The 23,852-nt window shown below is 37.5% G+C and overlaps 1 protein-coding gene across 3 annotated transcripts in view; it reads left to right on the top strand.

Annotated features, from left to right (window-relative positions):
- Positions 1-23,758, top strand: part of GART (phosphoribosylglycinamide formyltransferase, phosphoribosylglycinamide synthetase, phosphoribosylaminoimidazole synthetase) — a 35,398-nt gene extending 11,640 nt beyond the window's left edge. For all 3 annotated transcript variants that reach the window (XM_015881614.2, XM_015881624.2, XM_015881634.2), the window contains 19 exons: positions 668-842; positions 1,509-1,620; positions 2,741-2,809; positions 4,353-4,478; positions 5,303-5,390; positions 5,763-5,848; positions 6,453-6,621; positions 7,163-7,394; positions 9,386-9,480; positions 10,628-10,737; positions 11,301-11,499; positions 14,029-14,277; positions 14,631-14,783; positions 15,679-15,882; positions 16,193-16,324; positions 16,932-17,062; positions 18,422-18,563; positions 21,474-21,589; positions 22,925-23,758. In XM_015881614.2, coding sequence (XP_015737100.1) covers positions 668-842; positions 1,509-1,620; positions 2,741-2,809; positions 4,353-4,478; positions 5,303-5,390; positions 5,763-5,848; positions 6,453-6,621; positions 7,163-7,394; positions 9,386-9,480; positions 10,628-10,737; positions 11,301-11,499; positions 14,029-14,277; positions 14,631-14,783; positions 15,679-15,882; positions 16,193-16,324; positions 16,932-17,062; positions 18,422-18,563; positions 21,474-21,589; positions 22,925-23,107 — 2,771 coding nt within the window. In that variant the 3' untranslated portion in view covers positions 23,108-23,758. The remainder of the gene's footprint in view (positions 1-667; positions 843-1,508; positions 1,621-2,740; positions 2,810-4,352; positions 4,479-5,302; positions 5,391-5,762; positions 5,849-6,452; positions 6,622-7,162; positions 7,395-9,385; positions 9,481-10,627; positions 10,738-11,300; positions 11,500-14,028; positions 14,278-14,630; positions 14,784-15,678; positions 15,883-16,192; positions 16,325-16,931; positions 17,063-18,421; positions 18,564-21,473; positions 21,590-22,924) is intronic.
- Positions 23,759-23,852: the final 94 nt, after the last annotated feature.

Genomic DNA, 23,852 nt, shown 5'->3' with positions numbered 1-23,852 from the left:
TTAGGAAGAAAAGTAAATTTTAGTCCCGTCTTTATCCCACCACTCAACAGTATCTGAATGTCTTCAGCAGGAAAAGAAAGAAATCCTCTGTGGCAGTTTCCCTGAAATTCAGGATTGTGCTGTGATGAAAATGAAGTCCAGAGGTTATTGCATAAGAAATGTAGGAGTTAAAATACCCTTAACTGTTCAATTTCTTTCAAAGTGTTTGAGTTTAGTAGAACAGGTATCAAAGTGTTTCCATATAAGAAACTCAGGTAGCGTATAGGATTTCCAATGGAATTTTCATTCTTTGAAATAATAATAATTTAGGGGTTGGTAAAAAAAAAAAAAAAAAAAAGAGTCTGAACAGTGAAAATTTCAGTTTTATCCTTTTGCATGCACAAGAATTGATATTTGGTTAAAAGATGTAATAAAATGAGGAAAGATCATCATGTCTTACAAAATGCAACAGGTCTTCTTAACCCCAAATACTGCAGGGCTACTTGATCTTGGTTAGTGTGAAAAATACATGTAAGGCCCATTTTGTAACACAGATTCAGGGAAAATATAAATATGGCTTATAGCTCCTACATACTTACTCTAACAAATTAATGTGTCTGTAGATTTGAACTACATGACTTACAGATCAGCTGGCGATTCAAACAAAATTCTGTGCTGGTATTTTTAGGAATTGTTGATGACTTGACAGCAGCTGGAGTAAGATGCTTTGGTCCCACGGCAAAGGCAGCTCAGCTGGAGTCCAGTAAGAGCTTTACCAAATCCTTCTTGGATCGTCATGGAATCCCAACTGCAAGGTGGAAGTCTTTTACTGATCCAAAAGCAGCATGTAGCTTCATTAACAGGTAAAATTCTTCATAGTAGAATTTTTTCCCAGCAGTGTACAGTGTGCCAGCTATCCAAAACAAATTATTACCAATTTATTAATACTTTTAACAGTGATAGAATATCTACAGAGGTTTTAAAGGATAATCTGTCACACTTGAGTAATAATGTAATGGTTCCTTATCTATTGCTCTTTTAATGAAAATTAAAGGTTCAGACTTCAGTCTACAAGCGAATATGGTAGAAGTGTTTATTTTTTTCAGACTGCCAACTATGGAAATCCATCTGAAAGTCTGAAATTCAGTCTGAAAGACATAGTATGTTCTATATTTTTTGTACTTGCCTCCATGAGTATAAATTCCGTTTGTGGGCTTACTCAGCAAATACTGATATACTTATCAGAGAACCAGCTGACCCAGCATTGCTGCAATATTAAATCATTCAATGAACAGCAACCTTTGAGAATCATAGTGAAATTCAGTGGTAAACAAGGAAGCAGAAATCCTCAGGACAGCATAAAAAGAGAGTTCTGGATTTTATTTGTCTGTTGCTCAGTAACACAAAATTATAACTATAATACTGATGAGTATTTTGTTTTTGCAACCATCAACATGTTCAGGATACTTAAAATATATATTTGGAATATAGAGTGTTTACTATCCAATCTCTCTTCTCTGCCTTTAAAGTGCAAACTTCCCTGCTTTAGTTGTAAAAGCCAGTGGCCTGGCAGCTGGCAAAGGAGTAATTGTGGCATCAAGCAAAGAAGAAGCATGTAAAGCTGTTAATGAAATCATGCAGGTGAGTAGAAATGTCCAAACAGATTGTAAGAGTTCTCACAAAAAAGTTAACTATGTCAAAATCTCAAGAGATGATTTTATTATTATTATTATTTCTATGTAATAGAAATTTAGCTAGCAGAAGTCAAATATTTTACCCATTATTTGGACAGCTATGAAGCTGTCATGTATTGCTTGAGGCAGAGTATTCTTTCTAGGCATAGTACATGTAGACTAAGATAAAATGGCTCTTACTGAAGATCTGCACTTACTTCAGTATGGATTGCTTTTAATCTCTCCTCATCCTTGGAGACTCTGCTGCAATGAAGCAGGTGCTACAGTGCTCTAATGTTAACACTGCGATTAAGCAACATCAGCTTTAAAACCCCTGAAGCACATCAGTTACATGTGTAGTAAAATTCCTGTGGAATTATTTCAATTTAAGTATATGTTTTGTTTGGATGTTTAACAGATAAGTCAGCATCAAAATCTGAAGAGAACCAAAATGAAGCAGTTCCATCTGAACAGTCAGGAACACATTGCTGGAAAATAAGATATGTGCAGGTCAGGTCCTCAGCTGGTGTCTGCAGCATAGTATCTTACAGTTCAGTGGTGCAGTGCTGATTTATATGAGATGTTATTCAAAACACTTGTATTTCAAGGGTCAGAATATACAGTCTGCAGCCACAGTTTGTTGTGGGTGTGGTTTTTGGACAAATCTTAATCTGTGATCCCCTTGTTCTGTCTTGAACAAAAAATCCTTTTTGTGTTAGTTTTATAAACGTACAAAATTATGTTCTCACTGCACTATTGTGGTTCTGATAAAGTAAAAGGTCAGATTAGGTTACAGTCACTGCCATAACTCTCAGTACTGTGGTTCAGCAAGTAAAGCAAGAGGAATTACTGAGAAAATTGTACCTATCACCTGCAGCTTGCAAATATACAAGCTAATGACTACATTTATTAAAAGATATAGAAGAGGGGAAAGATTTTACCCTTGCTGCTGAGATATCCAGGATGGTGATTGGATTAATAGTCTCAACTGTGCTGCATCTTTCTTGCTATGTTAGTTCTCTTGTTGCATTTTGACTGTTAAAAAATGACTGAAATACAGGACTGAAGAGATTGATCTTTTAATGCAGGATAAGACTTTTGGCACAGCTGGGGAAACTGTTGTTATTGAAGAACTTCTTGAGGGAGAAGAAGTTTCTGTAAGTATGCATTCACTGTAGCACTTAGATTGTACTTGTTTTGAGTTATTTAGAAAACACCAGTAAAGAACCTACAGCAGGGACTTAAGGGATTTTATACATTAAAAACAGTTACCTGCTTATAAATGCCATTTTATTAATTAAAGGCAGAAGTGTTAAGAAACAAACTTCATGCAGACTGCTAAAATAATTCAAATTATGAATAATAAATAGCTCCAGCAGTAATCTGCTGTTAGCACAAGGGGGAAAAAAATCAAAACATAAAAATTTTGAGTGTAATAGAGAGTGCGCTTCTGTGTTATGACTTCTCTGGCAACAACAGCAGGGTAGGATGTTCCTTCCCTTCCTTCTTCCTACACCTTCACTCCTGTTTGCCTTTGATTCAGTCATAGTACTTACTTCGTCATAGGGCTATCACCTGAAGACCTTTTATCAAGGAAATCAACAGTGACTTGCATATTTTCTGTGGTCTGGTTTTAGCCCGTCCTGTATGAATTGTTATAAGTAACTGTGGTGAAGTGAGAGCAACAGAAGAAGGGAGTGATTGGAAAAAATGTAAACCTTTTTAATAAGCTTTGCTAATTAAGGGAACATATTGAACTGTATCTTGAGGGGTCAGTAAACTCCTTTGGTGCACAGGAACAAGCAACTCGAGACAGGTGCAGGCAGGACATCTTTAATCAGTTTCAATGCCAGAAATACTGCAATGTGGAAGTGCGCCCAGGGTTGAAGGGCCTGTATCCAAAGGCTGCTGAATGTTTTGACATAAATGATTTACTCTGCAGGTGTAGAGAGAACATTTCATTCATTTAAACATGATTACATTTCTTAATTTAATAAATAAATCTTGTTTAATTAGTGGAGTGTAAAGGGAAAAAAGAGAATTAGAGCTCGGTTTTGAGGTTGCTTGGGAACTTGACACTGGCATCGCACAAAGTAGAACAGCCAAATACCATCTCAGGTTCCTGAGCCCTGGAGCTGCAGTTGACTTACACTAGATGTTGTGAACTTTGATCTTGGAGGTGGTGGCATTTGTAAAGTAAGTGATCATCTCTAACTGTTAACAGTCATTGCATAATTTGGTTTCCTGCTTGATATGAAAAAATTAGATTTGCTGACATGTGTCATCTTTATTCTTTCTTGGTTGGTTTGACCTTGTGAGGGACTGATGACTTGTGAGGGACTATTCTCTGTTGAAAAACATGTTGTCCTTAGGATACATGCAGATTTACTGCCATGTAACACAATCATGTACACATGCAAATTAAATTCTTTTTCCTAAGATGACTGATCACAGTAAAGAAAAAAATACTGCTCATTTAGCCTGTCAAAATAATTAACCTACCACAAATGACTAGTTTTCCTGAGCAAAAGAAGAAAGTGTTCAGATTATCGTAGCTTGTTTTATTTGGGAGCCAGAATTTGTACTCTTAATTATGCATTTTTGCAACAGCAAAAATAAAACAATTTTTTTTTCTCTTTTTTGCTCTATATGAAATGTTAGTCATATGCTTGGAATTTAATTATTCTCCCTGTTTTCCAGTGCTTATGTTTCACTGATGGTGTAACAATTGCCCCCATGCCCCCAGCCCAAGACCACAAGAGGTTAAAGGATGGAGATGAAGGCCCTAATACTGGAGGGATGGGAGCTTATTCTCCAGCCCCTCAGGTAAAAGTGTAATAACATGATGTCTTGCTGAAATCATGCTAGAACTCTAGTACTGAACGTGATCTGGATTTTCAGTTTCACTCTGGCAAACAGAAAAATGGATATTCATTTTTCTATGGAGGATGTTATTTCTACCAAATAATTTTAAATAATCAAGATGGAAGTTTTATTTCTGAAACCTCATATTTTGGTGTTTTTCAGCTGGATTTGATAACCTTGAAGGTCCTTTCCAACCTAAACAACTGTATGATACTAAGTGTTATGAAATACTCATCATTAGAACTAAGTGCTTAAACCACATTTTTTGTTTTTGTCAAGATAAGCTAATGATGAATTCTTGCTGTAGCTCATAGTAGTTTGTTTTCCATTCTGAAAACAGTCTGTTGCAAAAGGATTTACTTTGCTTTCTGTTGACCTATGTTATGGCCTTTTATTTTTCTCTTTGGATTTCAAAAATTGACAGTTTTGTTCCTTTAAAAAGCTGTTAATTTTATCCAACAAAATATGATAAATCACCACTGTGCTTTCCATACATAAAGTATGAGTTTTCAAATGTTTAGTTCCTGTGAAGCCAGTGGTCTAATTGCACATGTAGATTTAAGCATGGAAATATGACTGAAAAAGATCCAACCTGTTGTATTTATGCTGTAGTATTTAGTCTGCCGAGAAAGGGAAAAAATACTGGCTTTCTCTTGTTTGAAGTATTTGTTGGAGTGAGCAACAGGCTGTCCAGGTGTTCTCCTTAGCTCTTCAAAATGCTAGCCATAATGGTGGGAATCATGTGCTCTCTTTTTATAAACACTTATCTAATCCTGTTTTATTAGATTTCTAAGGATTTACTGCTCAAAATAAGAGAAACTGTTCTTCAGAAGGCTGTTGATGGCATGAGGAAAGAAGGTGTCCCCTATCTTGGTACGTATGAAATTACTGGCTTTTGAATCATAAATGGAAAGACAGCTTTTTTACTTTGTCCTCTTTGTAGGTCTAACTTACAGTACAAGTTAGGGAAGATGGCTTTGATTTATTTGGAAATGGGGTTTAGCATCAGTGACTTGATTTGGATTTCACTGAAAACAATCAATACCTGTTCCTTAATAGTGGATAGATGTTAAATGAAGTAGAGCAGAAGGAACAGCAGTTAAATTGTTAACGTTCTAGCTTCAAATGAGTGTTTTCCTGTTTAATACTACAATGAGGAGATTAAAAACAAATGACCTGTCGAGTTGTCATATCATTTTTATGCCTTTTTTTTTTTTTTTTTTTTTTTTTTTTTTTAAATTTTAGGAGTGCTTTATGCTGGGTTAATGCTTACTAAAGATGGGCCTAAAGTTCTCGAGTTTAACTGCAGATTTGGTGACCCAGAATGTCAGGTGAGTGATTTTGTAGATAGAGTTTATCATTATGGGAGGAGAAACGTCTGATACTGTCTGCCATTATTCTTTACTAACTTTCAGGTTAATAATTAACTAATTGCTCTGGGATTTAAAATATTTGATTGTTGATTCAAGATAGAAAGTCTGTTATTAAATTGTTTCATTCCAAATTTTAGCAGGTTATACTCAAACTTGGATGTTACAAGGGTGAGCTGGAGTGATACTCACTACTTCCATATCTTTTCCAGAATTTAATGCTCTTTTATTTATTGTTTTTTCCCCATCTTCACTGAAAAAGTGAACGTGTCCTTTTCCACTCCCTCTTGACAGGTGGAACAAAACTCTTTGTTTCTATTCTTTAGAGCACAGTAGGGTTCTTTGGCCACTACCTTTCCCTTTCCATATATAGCTGTTCTTTTATCCATATAAATCATTTCTGAGGAGAAGTCTTTTTAAAGGTACATAGATTATGCATAAGATGTATATATGTCTATATGTGTGAAATTGCGATATATGAAAGCTCATTTTTACAGTTGCAGTAATATTTTAAAAAGCTCCATGTAGATAATGAAAAAAAAAATTGCTAATCTGTATTTTGCAGGTAATTCTTCCACTGTTGAAAAGTGACTTATACGAAGTTATGCAAGCAGTTATCAATAAAAAGTTGGCTAGTTCCATGCCTGTCTGGTTTGAAGACAGTGCAGCTGTGACTGTGGTCATGGCTAGTGAAGGGTATCCAGGAACATATCCGAAGGGTTTGGAAATAACAGGTAAATACAGCAAGAGAAACTGCAGAAATCTCATTACTCTCCCACCCTCTCTTCAGTCTCTTTACCCAGATTCATAGAAATTTAAGATCTCGTGGTTACAGGTCAACTGAATTTTCATACATTAAAGACTGTTAGTAGTGCACCCATAGTGTTTTAAAATCTCCTAAAAATACTATAAATCTCCTATAAATACTATAAAAATACTATACTGTTAAGTTTTGTAGCATTTCTTTAATGCGTGTTACAGTGAAGTCCTTCTGGACCTATCTTATATAATATTGATGCTGTTACATTTTGTGGTTTCTGTAAGTATAAAATCCATCTGGAGTTAAATGCAGATGTTTCAGCTAAATACCTTTCTATGTCTCTGACCATAAAAGCAACAGACTCATCTCTCCACAATATGTAGTTTTAAAAGATTTATTTGTTCTCCTTAGAATGTTTACACTGAATGGGATTGTTTCTAGACAGTGTAATTGATGAGTATTTAACAGAGAAATGTTCTAATGATCTTCTTTTTTTTGTTAAACAACAATCACAGGACTTTCTAAGGCTAAAGAACTAGGAGTGGAGGTGTTCCACGCAGGTACAGCCCTGAAGGATGGCAAAGTGGTGACTAATGGAGGAAGAGTCCTTACAGTAACTGCTATTAAAGAAGATCTAATGACAGCACTGCAAGAAGCCAACAAGGGAGTAGCAGCCATAAACTTCAAGGGTTGCATTTATAGGAAGGACATTGGTTATCGGGCTATAGCTTTCCTGAGTCAATCCAGGTAGATATCTGAAATATTTGAAATGGAAACAACTACTATAAAAGGGATTTAAAGATATCACTATTTTGCATTAATAAATGGATTTTGATAACGTGTAACTCTAGACAAGTTTTAACTGGCATCCTTGTGGGCAGTCTGAGCAAGACCAGCCAGTTGGTCTTGGATCCATGTTCTTATTTTCCCAAGTCTGAGTTAAGCTACATTGACAAGCACAAGTAATTAATCTGTGTTCTGTCTGCTTTTGGAAAACTTCTGTGCCTTACACTCTCAACCATTTCTTTTGCTCTAGAACGGTTGTCCGAACATACGATGTCACTATCATGAAAAATATATGTGAACAAAGTTAGAGCTATTTTGTCAAGTCTAGGGTCTAGACAAAGCAGTCTTAGGGTCTTTAAAAGCTGCTAGTTATGATATATACATTACAATAGTTTACTAAAAAGCTGGGTAGAATTTATCACTCTTAGTACTATTCCTTCCTATTTCAAGTTATTTGGTTTAACAGTCTAAAGAGAGTATTTTTTTAAAGCAGTGTGTCCTGCTGTGTCTCTGGTGCTATTGAGAATTTTTTGGAAGATTTTATACTCATTTTCAGCTAATGTTAGGCATATCTAATAGCTTAAAACACAGCTTTTGATAATTGACCATTTTGTAGCCTATGAAGCATGCTGGTAAGTTTGGAATTTTTGCTAACAGTGTATACTGATTAGTTTATTGTAAAATTATAATCAATAAACTTACTGCATGAACAAGGATGTTCCTATCTTGTCTTCCTTTTCAAGCACTGTGCATCTCTTGACAAATTTGTGTGAAAATAGGTAATTTGTGTTTGTATTGTCCTTGTGTGAGGAGAGTAATTCAACAAATTGTTCTCTAAGGCACTGAGCTCATGGGCCAGAGCCACAAAGTTTCTTGACTGGAGTGCGTCCATGCCAATGGTCCCTACCTTACGCAAGAGTATCCTTGGAGCTGTGTGCAGTCACTGCCCTTGAGTGTGCAACATATCTCCTATAATTGGAAGAACAGGCCACCATGGTTGGCTCTGTGAGGTTGGGGACACCCCCCACCTTGGCAGCTTTGCAGGATTAAGTCCTATGCATTTCCCTCTGTGAAAATATACAGAAGATTTATTTAAGAAATGTCTCAGAAAACTGCTCTCCTTTTAAAGAATTGTGCTTTTCAGAACAAGGTGAAAATATGTAGAGTGTTGATTATTTTCAGGCTGAAAGGAGTTGGCTTTGGTCTCTTGTTACTGAAGGCTGATATTTCATTAAGCTTTATTCTCAGACTGAGCAGCTGCTTGTAATTATTTTCTTCTTGCAAATTTTTTATCACTGATGTGATGTGTGTGTAGGTGCCTTTGTATTTTTTAGGTAACACAGATGTTTGGTTTATAGCAGTTGCTGTAGCTGCAGCTGTAGCTGAAAGAATTAATTGCATCATCTCCAGAATGAAAAGGTCCCACTCTGAAAACGGGAACAGACAAGTTACATGCAGCCATTTGTACTATGCATGTAAAAAGAAAAGAGGTGCAGATGTTTTTGTGAAGGTGTCACTCAAGGTGATGAGGAGAGGCAGCTTTAAGCCACAGTTGTAAAACCAGAAGTGTCACACAGATTCATATGATACTTTGGTTTAGAGAAGCTAACTTGACCTTGATCTTATACGGTTCTGCCCTACAAAATCAGATCCGCTTATGTCATTGCTGAGGGATTTTATTTTTTTTTTTGTCTAATACTCCCTGTCTTCAGGTATATGTGATGTCAAGATCCAAGTAGGAAAAGATTAACCTTTGAGTAACTGAGTCTACGTGGAATAAGTACTGCAATACTTAAAAATGATAAAGAAAAGGAAAAGAGTGATACTTGAGAAACTTCACTGATGGCAGGGTAGAATGTGAAACTATTATACAAATACATAAATATTGTTTTAAAATAAGTGTACTTACATTTAGTAATCAGTTGTTGAAACATTTTTTAACAATTTTTCAGAGGCCTGACTTACAAAAACAGTGGGGTAGACATCGCAGCAGGGAATATTTTGGTTCAGAAAATTAAACCTCTAGCAGCAGCCACATCCAGATCAGGTAAGAGATGGACCTTTATTTCAGTTGGTTCATAGTAATGAGGCTTACCACCCTGATCCAAATACTTATGTATTCTGTGTAGGTCTAGATTACACTAGTGGTAAGTAACCTAACACCTGTGATTACTTCAAAATGTAGTTCCTTAAGATTATAGATTTTCTTGCCAAATGACTCTAAAATGTATCTCCCAAATGTCGTATGCATTAAGGGCATTAGAAAATATGATTAATTACTCAAAAAAAGGCAAATGCAAGCAAAAAAAATCCTGCTTTGATTGTATGGATTATCCATTTGTGCTTAGATAGCTATACAATTTTTGTAGATAAATGTTTAGAAAGAAATACAAGTGGTACAAGATGTTGAATTCTTCACCAATACTTTCAGACATGCTATTTTTTGGGATAGGTATGTTGTATATCTTTTGCTTATATAAAACAGAATCAGCCTGTCCTTTTTTGTGATATCAGGTACATCTTGATCTGTCAAGTCCTTGTAATTCTTATGGTAAAATTAAAATATCAATCATTTATGAAATATCCCTTTTAATTCACATTATATGAGACCTTCAAATAATTTCAACTGTATGTTGAGAGGAAATGGTACAGAGATACACACTAGTAGAAGCAGTCATCTATTAGCATTAATAGTATTTTTCACTCATATTTGTTTCACTCTTAGGATTTAACCAAGTTCAGTTTTAAGAATACAATATTTACTCTATCATAACCAGTTCTAGAATCAGAGATTCTGAAAGTACTGTTGGTATTAGTAACAAAGGGAGGGGGAATTTCCATTGGAAAATATTTAGTACTCATTCTGTCCTATACAGCAATAGGCATAGAGCTGTTACAACAATTCTGTTTCTGTATTTCAGAAAAATACTAAATGCAGCAGTCACTGTCATCATTGAATGTTCAATCCCAAAGTTTTGTCTTTTTAGTTTTAGATAATAATGTTGAAAATCCAAAGCAAACTTGAGAGGATTAGGAGATTCTGTATCTTTATGAAGATGCTGTAAATGTCAGAGAAAAGTTTAGTGGTGACGAAGTCGTGTCAAGAGACTTCAGAGAGAATTTGCTGGTGTGTTAGAGATCCTAAAGAAACCCATGAAGTTTACTATTTTCTGTCTTTTTTTTTCGGCTGGCAGGCTGCAATGCAGAGCTTGGAGGATTTGCTGGCCTCTTTGATTTGAAAGCAGCTGGTTACAAAGATCCTGTCTTGGTATCTGGAACTGATGGTGTTGGCACAAAACTCAAGGTAATGTGCAAACTGACATACAGAATGGAAATTGCTTGATCACACAACTGTCTGTCTTTTACCACAAAAGATCAGTCCTGTTGAAAAATACCTATTTATATTTCTGAAAAGGGAATGAAAAATTGAATTGCCTTCTTCATGCAAAATAATTTATGTTTTGGCATGTAAATAGCCATCCTGGAGAAGAAGCTTAATGTAGCTCATTTTTATTTTATGTATATATGCACCATTTTACTGAGGTGGAATCTCCATCCTTGAGAAGATTGCTCACAGAGAAAACATTTAATTATATGGTTGCTATTGTGTTCACACAAACTACAGTGAAACCCTTTTCAGTTCAGTCTTCTTCTGTAAAGTTCCTTTAATACTTGCTAACTAAGTAAGTACAAATTCCTAAAATAGAATTTTAGGGGAGGAGCACAAAAGTGTCATTAGCTGAAGCTGCTCCTCAAAAAGCTTCTAGAGAAAGAGCATGATTTCAGTCCCCTGCCACTGCAGTCTTTGCTTGTGTTTGAGTTTCTGAAGTGTAACCAACAGGTTCTCTCTCTCACTGTGTTTTGCAGATTGCACAAGTGTGTAAGAAACATGACACTATAGGTCAAGACCTGGTTGCTATGTGTGTCAATGACATCCTGGCTCAAGGAGCAGAGCCCCTCTTCTTCCTTGACTATTTTGCCTGTGGTAAACTTGATGTTGAAGTGGCCCAGGGTGTCATTGCAGGAATAGCTGAAGCATGCCAAAAGGCAGGATGTGCTCTTTTGGGTATGGACACACTTTTTCTTTGAAGGGAGTGAAAAATTGTATGCAATTCCTTTATAATTGGTTTTAATGTGCTTGTTTTCCTAGTCTACTAAAGAATCTTAGAGCTCAGGAAAAACACGGTCATGTCCTTGTTTTCTGCCTACTGAGAGAAGACAGTGCTTTATAAATGTTGCCATTTGCTCCGGAAGTTGCATATACATGTTCTTATTCATATATTTTCATTTAAATTTTCAACTATAACAACTACCAAGAAAACTAACAATTCATGTATTTTAATTCTTTGTATTCTTCAAGTGAATTTGAAAACACACCAAATAGGCTTGTTTTTTTATCGTTTATCCTAGAGAAAATTCTAGAGTTTTCCTCTAGAAACAAGATTTGTATGTGTTACTATGCATATATGTCTCCCTGCACGTGTATGTAATATCCTTTGAACCTCTTGGCTGATTTTAAACAAGTTTCACAGGAAAAGCAGAGCTCTCACTGTCAGTACATTCTCACAGGATCGTGTAACTGGAAAGCCAGAGGGTGTCCTTATAAATGCAGGAAAAACGTGAGTTGCAGCTCACTTCTTAAGACACAGAAGTTTACCACAAGACAGAAAAACAAAACAAAAAAATTAAAGCATATTCCAAGTTGTTAAGATTCAAATTTACGTATTTTCCCTTTAGTCCCTATAATACGAGGATAGAATGCATTTTACTAACAAATGATATATATGTATTGTGGTATACAGTTGTCTAGCAATCCATGGAAAATAATACAAATTGTAACTTCATAAATCCTAAGAAATATACATTAAAACCTGTTTAACTCAAAATATTTCTAGGTCAGTGGGAAATATAAGACTTTGTATAAGTCTTTCATTTATGAAAGGAATATAGCACCGTTAGGTTTCAAAGCAATGGAACCCAGAAAGTTGTTTCCTCATATAAGGCGGTTGGTTTTTTTTTTTCTCTTTTATAAAAATATTCTTTGGAGAGTTCCCAAACCTTTTAGAAAAGCTTTTGATTTGAGAATTAAAGTTCTGTTCAATTATCTTACTTTATGTACCACTTGATAATTGGTACTTTGTCCTTTTCTGAATCCTTTAAGAAAGCTGGTGATAAAAGTAGCTTCTAAATGAGTATGTCTTGTTTTGATGGAGTTTACAAGCTTAGAAGAAGGAGCTATTTATGTTCTGTTGTTTGTTTTTTTCTGCATGAAGTGTTTGCCAGTTTTATCTTTTGTCTTAAAATGTTCTCTCAGGTTATCGAATATCATCAAACCATTCAGATGTTATTAGATGGTGTTTCAAAACAATGTATCTAAGCAAATTACACTCCTTTGTGTGAACTTTGATTTTAAAGTTGGTTACAGCAGTGTAATGTGGAAATGTGGAACAGTTTCAGGGAATCTAGCATTGAGCAGTAGACAAGCGCTGAGCAGAAGGGCTTGGAAGCAATTTTTAAGACTTTCAGAGATGCTTTTTTGAAATAGAAGAATGAATGAAATGTAGCAAACAAACAAACAAAAAGCCAGTACTGGTCAATATGTTAGGCAGATGTCATAATATAATGGTGACTTAATTATTTTCAAGCTCTTTTCTTGCTGATATCAGGACTGGTGAAGGAGTTTGAAGGATAAAAAGGCTTTGAGTTCTTACCTGGAATGATGGAATAGTGTGAAGATGGCTGTTCAGAAAACTTCAGAGAGCAGTAAATGCTCCTTTCCTGCATTAAACACAGTGATTTGCTCTCTCTAGACTGAATGAGACACGACAGGCAGAGCGCAGGTCTTCAACAGCAAAGACCGTCAGCTTATACCTGAAGGGCACTAAGGGAACCAATGCTGGTGTGTGTATTGTGAGGATGCTGTTTGAGTGGTGTTACTCATTTCCACACAAGCCTAGAAAATTACCCTTTCAAACTGTATTCTGAATGACATCATCCAGACAAAACATTTTTTTCAAAACAAAACAAAATGTCCTAGTAATGGAAATATAAGGTGATAGCCTGGATTACTGTTTCAGCTGCATGGATGGGTAGAAAACCCATCTTTTAGAGGTTTCTTCTAAAACAGCTCGTAAACCTTAGTTGTGTAGAACAGAGGCAACAATGGTGCCCAGGTTGTAGGCATGACTAGAAATCAGAATATTATGTATAAAATCCATATGGTGGCAAGTAAAACTAATAGAAATATCATACTCTTGGGGTTATGAATTTCATGTATCCTGTAAGTTTTTAATGAAGAATATTAAGTCTGGCAGAATTTGGAAGCTTTAAATATATGCTATGATTTTATATATAGCAATCTGATACTTGTCAGGGAGAAGGAGGAAATGTTCTTTCATAATTGCTTGTTCAATTGAAGGGCCTGTGACTAAGGTGTGTCTTTAATTACTTCTAATGTTTGTTTATCTAACTAAAAAGAAATCATTTTATTAATGCCTTAAGAGTTTAAAACATTGAAAAACTGCATATGCACTGGTTTCAATAGTTTTCCAATAGTTCTTTCACCTTTTGTTTGGCAAATTTATTATTCTCATAGGAGGAGAAACTGCCGAAATGCCAGGTATGTATCCACCCGGAGAGTATGACCTGGCTGGCTTTGCTGTTGGTGCAGTAGAGCGAGGGCAAATGCTACCCCAGTTAGAGAGAATCGCTGATGGAGATGTGGTTATTGGAGTCGCTTCTTCTGGAGTTCACAGCAATGGGTACAGCCTTGTAAGGAGGATTGTTGAGAAGTCATCTCTGGATTTCTCTTCTCGAGTTGGCGTCTCTGGTGATCAGACATTAGGTACTATTTCTCATGTGGTTTCTTCACTTGACATTCTGAACAGAAAAATTCACACAATTGTCTTGTCTGTATCTTAGCTTTTGTAACTTTTATAAGGTACTAAGAAAGTTACTCCGTTCTCAAACATGTTCTCATCTTTTTCTGTTTCNTAATCATGTATGCAGGAAAGAAATAAAGGGAGGGAGCGAGCTAAATAGCTAATTGTATGCTGAATGATAGGCATTGTTTTTCTCTGTAATTCAGTGCTCACTTCTATCCAGCAAATTAGTATTTTGAGATTTCCCTAATTTCACATTGAGTAACGTTTCTTTTCAGCATTGTAATTATCTTCATTCATCTTCTTTCATCAACAGGAGATCTGTTGTTAACCCCAACTAAGATCTACAGTAAAACTCTGCTGCCTGTCCTTCGCTCAGGCCACGTTAAAGCTTATGCACACATCACTGGGGGAGGCTTGCTGGAAAACATCCCCAGAGTTCTCCCAGACTCCTTTGGTGTCGTTTTAGGTGAGACAGAAAGAAAAGCTGAGAAACGTCTGTATGTTAATATGTGTAGATGTGGAAGCAAATCAAAGTGAACTGTCAACATTTGCAAAAACCTGTAATATTTCTTGTAGTCATATGACATTAGTGACATTATTGATGGGCATTCAGATATGGTTACCAGCTGGAGTAGATCTCCTGAAATTCAGTGGACTTTAATCATCATCATCTGTTTCATCAGATACTCTAGAAATATTATTTCATTTTTTACAGGGAAGTGAATTATGGAAAGGTAAACAATTCAATATAAGCTATGCGGTCTTCAGTTGGGTTGCAACTATCATAGAGTTCTGAATTCTACAACTGTATATAAATCATGCTTCTATTACTTTTATTACATGCTTCCGTTACTAAGTGTAAGGTGACACGAAACAAACTTACTGTCTTTGGAGTTCCATTAGAGAGGTTAGTCCAGAAGCATTTCTTGTGATGCTGTGATGATGTATATAACCCTTACCTTGTTGGAACTGGGAGAATTGTTGTTTTTGTGACAGTTTTTAAGGATATTGTTCTTGTACAATAGTTTCTCCAGAAGAAGGGTTGTCAACTTCAAGAGGAGGATTTTCCAAAGGCTGCCTTCATAGCCCATTTTGGATTATTCATTAATAGTTTGAAATGCAGTGGTATGATTAATTTTCTCTGAGTGAAACTTTATTTCTATTCCCTAGTCATGTTAAGAAAGGAAAGGAAGAAACAGGCTGTTTCTCTGCACGGAAACTGATTTCAGTCACGCTAATGCTGCTGTGAGACTTAGTCTGTGCTTTCCATCCAGATTTTGCCTCTCACTACTCTAATAATTCTAGTATTTTTGCATAGGTGGAGCCTTCCATTCTTCATTTGTATGTTCAATTTTCTTCAGATGCTCTTAGCTGGAAGATTCCTGAAATCTTCTGTTGGCTCCATAAAGAAGGCAATCTCTCCGAGGAGGAAATGGCTCGGACATTTAATTGTGGGATTGGTGCAGTTTTGGTCGTTCAGAAGGAGCTGGCTCAGCAGGTGCTCAAGGATGTGCAGAAACATGAGGCCGCCTGGCTGATTGGGAAAGTTGTCCCACTACAAAAAGGTTACTGGCTTTTTACTTTCCTTGATGAAAATAAAAAACTAATTACTTTGCTGATGCTTCTCCATGCTGTTCAGCTGACAAACTCTTAAATTGGCACCTCCGTTGCTTTTGTGCAGAGGGTATTAAATTGTCGGTCCTGGTGACTTCTGTCTTAGTCTGTAGAACATGTGCTTAGCAATGTCAAATGTCACCAGAACTATAAATAAATATTGAGAAGTAAAGCAGTGTCACTGTTGACTTTTCATGGATGTTTTCCTCCTCTCTGTGTTTCTGCTTTTATTTACTTTCTTTTTTCCTTCTATGTCTTCAGGCTCTGCCCATGTTAAAGTCCATAACTTGCTTCAAGCCTTGCAAGCAAATAGGTCACTGTCTGTGCACAGCCATATCCAAGGCAAAATCCAAACAAACAAAGTGAAGGTTGCTGTCCTTATCTCTGGAACAGGTGAGAGTTTACATTATTTACTAGACTATTGATAAAGAACTTCAACTCAGAATCAAAATCTCTTGACCTCTGTGAAAGTCTGCATTGTGGCTTTGACAACTTTCTAACAAGGCTTTTGGTGCTCAGTAACAGGCAGAATAGATTTTGCCCTTAGCTTAATTTCAATCAGAAGCAAAATGATCTTTACCCTCTGCAGCAAACTAACTATAAATTGTGAGTATTAATTTTAGCTACAAATTGTATCTAGGCTCACGCAGCTATTATTTTCTGCTTTTGGGACAGCAGCATTATGTTACATACAGATCAGTTTCCTCTTTCCCCATAGTCATTTCCAGAGTTTCCAATATTCCCACTTGTTAAGAAGTAAACCATCAGAACAATTTCAGCAACTGCAGTTTACATAGCTAATTGCTAGTGAGAGCCCTGTAAACTGGAGCTATCGGACTTAGTTTCCAGTAATGTCAATAAATAAGAGATTACTGTTAACACTGGTGGTTTTTGGATTGAGACTCACCCACATTGCTACTTACTTAAAACCCATTGTAGCCGTTAGCTATATTTATTCTCCAGGAACAGCTTGATATTCATGAATTATTTTCTCACTCAGGCACAAACCTGGAAGCCCTCATAAATAGCACAAAGAAGCCCACCAGTTTTGCAGAAATAGTTCTTGTTGTTTCTAACAAAGCTGGTGTGGAGGGGCTAAGGAAAGCTGAAAGAGCTGGTATTCCTACAAGGGTAAGCATTTCTCATCTTCTTAAAATGAACCTTCATTAGCTCTGACTACATCAGAAAAGTACTGTGAAATAATGATGAAAAAACGTCTTAGTGTTTTGTTGCTGTTGTTCTGTCACGATCTTTGTGCCCCTGGGCAAACTACCTAACATGGGAGCGAATTACTTCCTGTTCTCCCTTTTAGACATGGTATTGTTAATGCCGATGGGATTGGGAAATAGTTACTGTATTAATCCAGCTCAGAACTTTTACAGTTTAAACTTTACCAGTCATTTAAGTGTAGTCCATTTGCACTAAAGTAGCACGGTATTTTATCTGAGCTTATATTTAAAGTAGCATGTTGAAGAAGCATTTGAATGAAGTAAGAGAGGTCAAACTTAAGGAGACCTCCCATTGTTTCCCTGGGCATTGCTTCAGGCTATTCAGGATTCATTCAAAGCAAACTGATTCTCTTTGTGTCACTGGATCATTCGCTGCGCTGCTTTGTGTAGCCATTTGCATTACAGATAGGAAATGCCACTGTTCTGACTTAGGAGCATTTTACAGTCACTTTTCACCAGTAGCTAGAGATGATATGGAAGATTAGGCCTCAGTGCACGCTTTCATCTTGGTGGGCTGTCTCAGTGATGAAGATGAGTGACAGAACAGAGGCACAGAGTTGTATGTGGTTGGCCAGGTGTTACCTACTTTTGTCACTGTAGAGTTCAGCCCCGTGTTGAGCTAGGCTCTATTCCTAGTGCCCTCTGCCACCTTTTCAGCTAGTTCTGGTTTTTCAAGACTACTTTCTGATACTTAAATGTTCCAACGTGCTAAATATTGTAGGAATTAACAGGTACTTTTATTTAAAAGGCTACAAGAGTAGGAAGTTAAGTAGCACCGCCTTATTCCTGTTGAAATTAAGAAGTCTGCATTAGATGGGAAATAAATAATTCAGTGATGCCGACCTTCTGAAGTAAGAGCTTTTTAAGTACTCGTGATTGGCCTTTCTTTCAAGGTTTTGTGATACAGTTTGAGGAATATTATCACTAGTCATGTTTTAAGGTAAAATCATTCCTAGACTTTAGATTATCCTAATGACCTGCATTTGTACTTTAATTGTATCCAAATGCTGGGGTCTACAGCTGTGGGCCTAATGAGATAAAGCTCAGCTTACTGATAATTACTCTGTGTTTATAGGAATTAAGACTGGTTATTTATCTGTTAGCTGTATGCATTTTTGAAGTGCTCTTTTTGCTGTGTATATGCATCTAACTGTAGCCATGTGGAGATTTGCTAATTAGTCCAGAGTACCATCCCGTTTGTATGGCTTTTATATTAAATTAACTCGATGCCCATGTTTTGTCCTTTTTTGGATTGTCACAGGTTATTGACCATAAACTGTATGGAAGTCGCAGTGAATTTGACAGTGCAGTTGACAGAGTCCTTGAAGAATTCTCAGTTGAGCTGATCTGCCTTGCTGGATTTATGCGAATACTGTCAGGTCCTTTTGTCAAGAAATGGGAAGGTAAGTGCTGCATAATTGTGTAACTCATTTTAAGAAAAGAAAAAAAAAAGGGGGGGGGGAAGCACTTTTATACTCAGGAAAAAGGAAAAATATAGAAAAGAGACTACGTTAATTCTGAGTTTGCACGAAAGCAGACTTTTCACATTTGGTAAGGAAAGTGGTGACTGAGAGAAAGTCCCTTCCTCTCATCATTTCAAAGAAGCTTGAGGAAGCCACCTTCAAATGGTGCTCTTTGATTTGTTGGAAAATGATGTAAGAGAAGGCTTTTAGCCTGTATGGACATGAGGTGTGGGCCACATTGTTGCTGAAGCAGCGAGTGTTGATTGTGGAGAGTGTTCAGTCAAGAAGAAATCCTTCCTCTCCCAGATGAACTTTGCCTGCAGGCTGAACTGCAGAGCAATATGTAGCTCCCATTAACATCTCAGAGTCTTTTGGTCAGACATCCCGGGAGTTGTGTGAATCTTTGGGTGTCTCTTGTTCATCAGAGGTGTTTGGTGTCTTCATTCTGGTCATCTTTTTTTTTGTTAGTTTGTTTGTTTTTTTGGTTTTTTTTTAATTGGACTAGATATTAGGAAGAAATTCTTTACTGTGAGGGTGATGAGACACTGGAACAGGTTGCCCAGAGAGGCTGTGAATGTCTCCTCCCCAGAGGCATTCAAGGCCAGGCTGGATGTGGCTTTGAGCAACCTGGTCTAGAGGGAGGTGTCCCTGCCAATAGCAGGGGGTTGGAACAAGGTCCCTTCCAACCCTAACCATCCTATGGTTCTATCATCTTGTACAATCTTGCACTTCTTTGTTAAGGGCTGATAATGCCTCTGCCTCTTCCAGCTGTTACATTCCTTATCTCTTTCAGTTTCGTGCAGAGAGTTCTGAATCACACAGAAGCAGCTACTTCTCTCACTATTTGCTGTACTTCAAACTTAGTCACGGTTACTTAAGCATGTTTACACCAGCTACTGGCTGGTCACGCTGTACCCTGCCACTCTCTGGGCCACCTCTGTTCACGTGGTGACTGTTGTTTTCCTCTGGGTGTGTCTGTGACACCTACCTTTTACACCTGAACTACTTTTCAAACCTCTCTTTAAAAACAGTAGAGAAAAACAGACTATTTGTGTTATGCTAAAGCTGCCAACTAGTTTAAGTTGGATTAATTGGTTTTGTTTCTATTATGCAGTCTAGAGGACCAGGATGCAGGTGTCTTGTGTTTCAAACAGCTTCTGTTGCTAGTCTGAATTGTCCAGAAACAGTCCATTTTTGTTGCTGCTTACCTAAAAGCTGTTACCCCACAAGGGCACAGAGCATAAAGTTAGTTGCAAAACTCTTCTTGCTTAATGATCCTGAAATGTTAATTGTGAATCCTAACAGAAAAGATAGATAAAAAGAAGTAAAGAAACATAAAGCCACTTTCTTTTAGAGCAGTTCACAGAATCACAGAATCGTTGTGATTGGAAAAGACCTCTAAGATCACCTAGTTTAAATCCTCAGCTCATCCCCACCATGCCCACTAGCTGCTGATGTAAATAAGGAGAAAGTGGGGAAACTCCAAAAGAAGTGCTGAGGGTTATTTTTGTCTCAGAGTCCTCAGTACCTTTTTTGCTCACAATGCAAGTGCTCGTGCTCTTTTGCTCAAGATGCTGATGGTTAAAAAGTGTTTTGTTTTGGTTTTTTTTTTATGCAAAACTTAGAGGCAAATGTATTAACTGATCTGTAACGATATCTCAAACGTCTTTGGTAAGTCAAAATCTGCATGAGACCTTGTGGTGAGAAAGCAGGTTCTGCATTGCGCTACCAGCAATGGCCTTCATTACAAAACCACTTGCCTCTATTTCAGTACACTGCTGCCTCCGCCAGCATATGTCAGCTCAGCCTTACTGCTTGGCATTTAGGGTGCTGTTCAGTGAATCCTGATGACATACAGTAAGCCTAAGCAGGAGGCATGTGGAGATAGCGTGGGCGTAGCGTACAGTGATATAAATAGTGCTGATGGTCATTTTTTTTTAATCTTGCAAGGGTTTGTACTAAATCTGAGAGAAGAACCAGCACTGCTTAGCACCTTTTGATTTCTCTCTAGTCCAGAGCTGGCGGGACAGTTGTCACAGACATATTAAAAGCAGACAGGGAAACTGTGCCAGAAGAAAGAAGGTACTCTGATGGTTTAATGATGACATTGCTCGAAGTGAGACCCTAAGGGTAGGGATATCTACTACCTCTCACTGTACAGCGACGCAGGAGCTAACGCATATGCTTTTTCATTTAAGGAAAATGTAGGGTACAAGCTTCCCAGGGTTCTAACCACGGTCCCACCTCATTGAGCATTAAAGGTTACATTATCCATTTCAGGATCTCCCAGCCAACTTTGCGTCTGGAAAGTAGTAGTGGTAGACAGGTGCTTTTCAGAAGGGCAGAGCAAAGGACTCCTCTGTGAGCAGCTGCTGTCTTTCATTAAGCCAAAACAGATGGGGAGGAGAGGTCTGAGCTGAAGAATTTTTGCCTTGTCATAGGTCTCTGTTCTGTTTGAAGCTGCACCAAATTTCTTTGGGGTATTGAGTTTGTAAGAAGAGACTGTGCTTGTGATGGAAGGAGGAGGAGAATAACATAAGGAAACAAAGGACAACCAAGGGAAAAAAAAGATATATGTATATTGATGATTAGTCACTGCAGAACTATGCTTTAGCTGAGGAGTTCACTGTAACTGCTGTCTTTGATTTTCTGAAATAGCAACATGTTCTGAAATGCTCTGAGTTGGTTGTCTGGTAGTAATATCAATAAATAAGCGTAAATGCAAAAGTCACTTAACACATAGAAAAATCTTTTTCACAGATGTGTATTGTTCCTCTGTTGATTATTGATGCTTAGGACACTGATAAGTCTCAATGCTAAAAGGCAAGGATTTCACTTATTCTTTTCTAGGAAAAATACTGAATATCCACCCATCCCTACTGCCTTCTTTTAAGGGAGCAAATGCCCACAAATTGGTGCTGGAAGCTGGAGTGCGAGTAACAGGCTGTACTGTGCACTTTGTGGCTGTAAGTACTTCCTTCCTCTGCCCCTCATCATTGACATGTCTTAAGATTTTCACCTTGGAGCTTGTGTGGAAATCCCTTACAGTATCCTGTTTGATGGCCTTTTCTCCTTCATTCATTCACAACATTATCAGGCTTTAGTTTGCTGTCCCTGGAAAAGGAACTGGAAATGAATAGTCTATACAGGAGTTAAGCTTTACTTCAGTTAACTTCTTCCTTAAGTATCTCATTGCTGCCAGTTCAGCTGTTGCAGTATTTGTAATAGTTTGTATCATGTCTTGACTAACCCTGAAATGTTTATTAGAGAGCAGTCCCAACTCTATATATTTTATCATACAACCTTCCTTATTTGTTGCCTTCAAGAAGAAAAAAAGGGAAAACAAAAACATCGGAAACGGCACAAGAAGTTTAGATTTGTTAAGAATTAATCCTGTGTTTGTAGAAACAGAAAAACTTAATGTTAGAATCACAGAATGGTTCGGGCTGGTAGGGACCTCAAAGCCCACACTGCGCCAACCCCTGCCATGGGCAGGGCTGCCCCCCACCAGCTCAGGCTGCCCAGGCCCCATCCAACCTGGCCTTGAGCGCTTCCAGCTCTCTCTGCTTGTCTCCTATAAAAGAAGGATTCAAATGCCAGAGATCTCTCAGCATGGAAGATGTACTTTGTATCAGTTCAGGGAGATTTTTTCCATCTTGTTTGGTAATCGGAATTGACAGTAACTATTTTCCAGTCTTCAGCTGCATACTTCAGATTATCAGCCTTTTTTCCAGTGTTTCTGGAATCTGTTTTCATGACTTTGGCTTTCCCTTGGAAAAAAAAAAAAAAAAAACAACAACAAAAAAAACCCAACTGTTTTTCTCTCTTTTTCTAGTTAGAAGAATTACATTCCTTTCTCCGTAACACGACTGCTTTTTCTCTGTGTGGCAATGAGAAGCCACAAACAAACAGCCAGGTTCTGCCTTGTTAACGTGCAAAAGAGAGATCTGCCAGTGCTTTGGTCTCGCTCTATGCCAGAGCTGGCTAATTCACTTTTCTGAATTGAAATGTCACTGTTTGGTCATAGCAAGTCTGTCATGTCCTCAGTTAACGCAGCTTTTGTTTTCTGTAATAGAAATGTTACTCACTTCTCCCTTTTCTTTGCAACGTATGCTTCTGTCAGTTCCTCACAGGCCTGTGTGTCAGTATCTCCTCTGCACTCCTCACGTTAGCCTCGTTTCATGTTTCCTGTAATAAACTAATGGCAAACAGATCTCTGCAGCAGCTGGATTCCAGTAATTGTTACACACCCGTGCCTCTCAACTTCCAAGCACACAACTTTCTGGTTATTGCTTTTACAGGAGGAGGTGGACGCTGGAGCAATCATTTTCCAAGAGGCAGTTCCAGTGAAGATTGGTGACACAGTGGAGACCCTGTCCGAGCGGGTGAAGGAGGCTGAACACCGGGCTTTCCCTGCTGCCCTGCAGCTTGTTGCCAGCGGGGCCGTGCAGGTGGGCGAAGCTGGCAAGATCTGCTGGAAGTAGAACCTTGGATGTGACAGCTGAGAAGCGTCCATTAATCAAAATGGAGGTCACAGTTGAAAAACACACACGCTGTATTCTCTTCACAAAGCGGCCCAGATTCTGTCCGTATCCATTGACTTCAAATACTGAACCAGCTCTCAGTCTGATACCAAATAGAATTAAACTTCTGCTGACCATTTGCCGTCAGGGCTTCCCCCATCAATCCATATGTGAATTCCTCTCAGAGATCTGTTCAGAGCTGAAAGAGCAGAGTCTGCTTTGTCCTGAGCAGAAAGGGAATTATAAAACTGCATTCTCTGCTTGTGAGACATTCTTTAAGCTTCTGCTGAAGTGCCTGTATTCTGGGAATGGTATTTTCACCTAAAACAACACTGATGCATACCCAGGAAATGTTATATCTGAAAACAATAAAGTCTTTTTCACAGTTCAATTATTGTGAAAAAGCACTCAGTTTTCTTTTTAAATTTTTAGTATAGCTGTGAAAATGTTTTAATTTTTTTTACTAAAACTATCAGTTTTCTTCCATGTAAACCAGAAGCATCTGCTTGAAGCTCCTTGTCTATGTTTTAGAACTACTCTCAGAAAACAAGTTTCTATTCTGTGTCCTAATCTCCGGTTGGATTTGAAATAAAACTCTAATAATGTTAACCATTTGGATGTATCAGTATTTTTCCTTGGAATTCCCTCCCAAGGCTATAAACTGAAGAAGGGATTTATGAAACAGAGTCTGTCTTCATCTGCCATG

The sequence above is a fragment of the Coturnix japonica genome, chromosome 1 (assembly GCF_001577835.2).
Source record: "Coturnix japonica isolate 7356 chromosome 1, Coturnix japonica 2.1, whole genome shotgun sequence".
Taxonomy (NCBI): Eukaryota; Metazoa; Chordata; class Aves; order Galliformes; family Phasianidae; genus Coturnix; species Coturnix japonica.
Note: the sequence above shows the minus strand (reverse complement) of the source record. Positions and strands in the feature narration are given on the sequence as shown.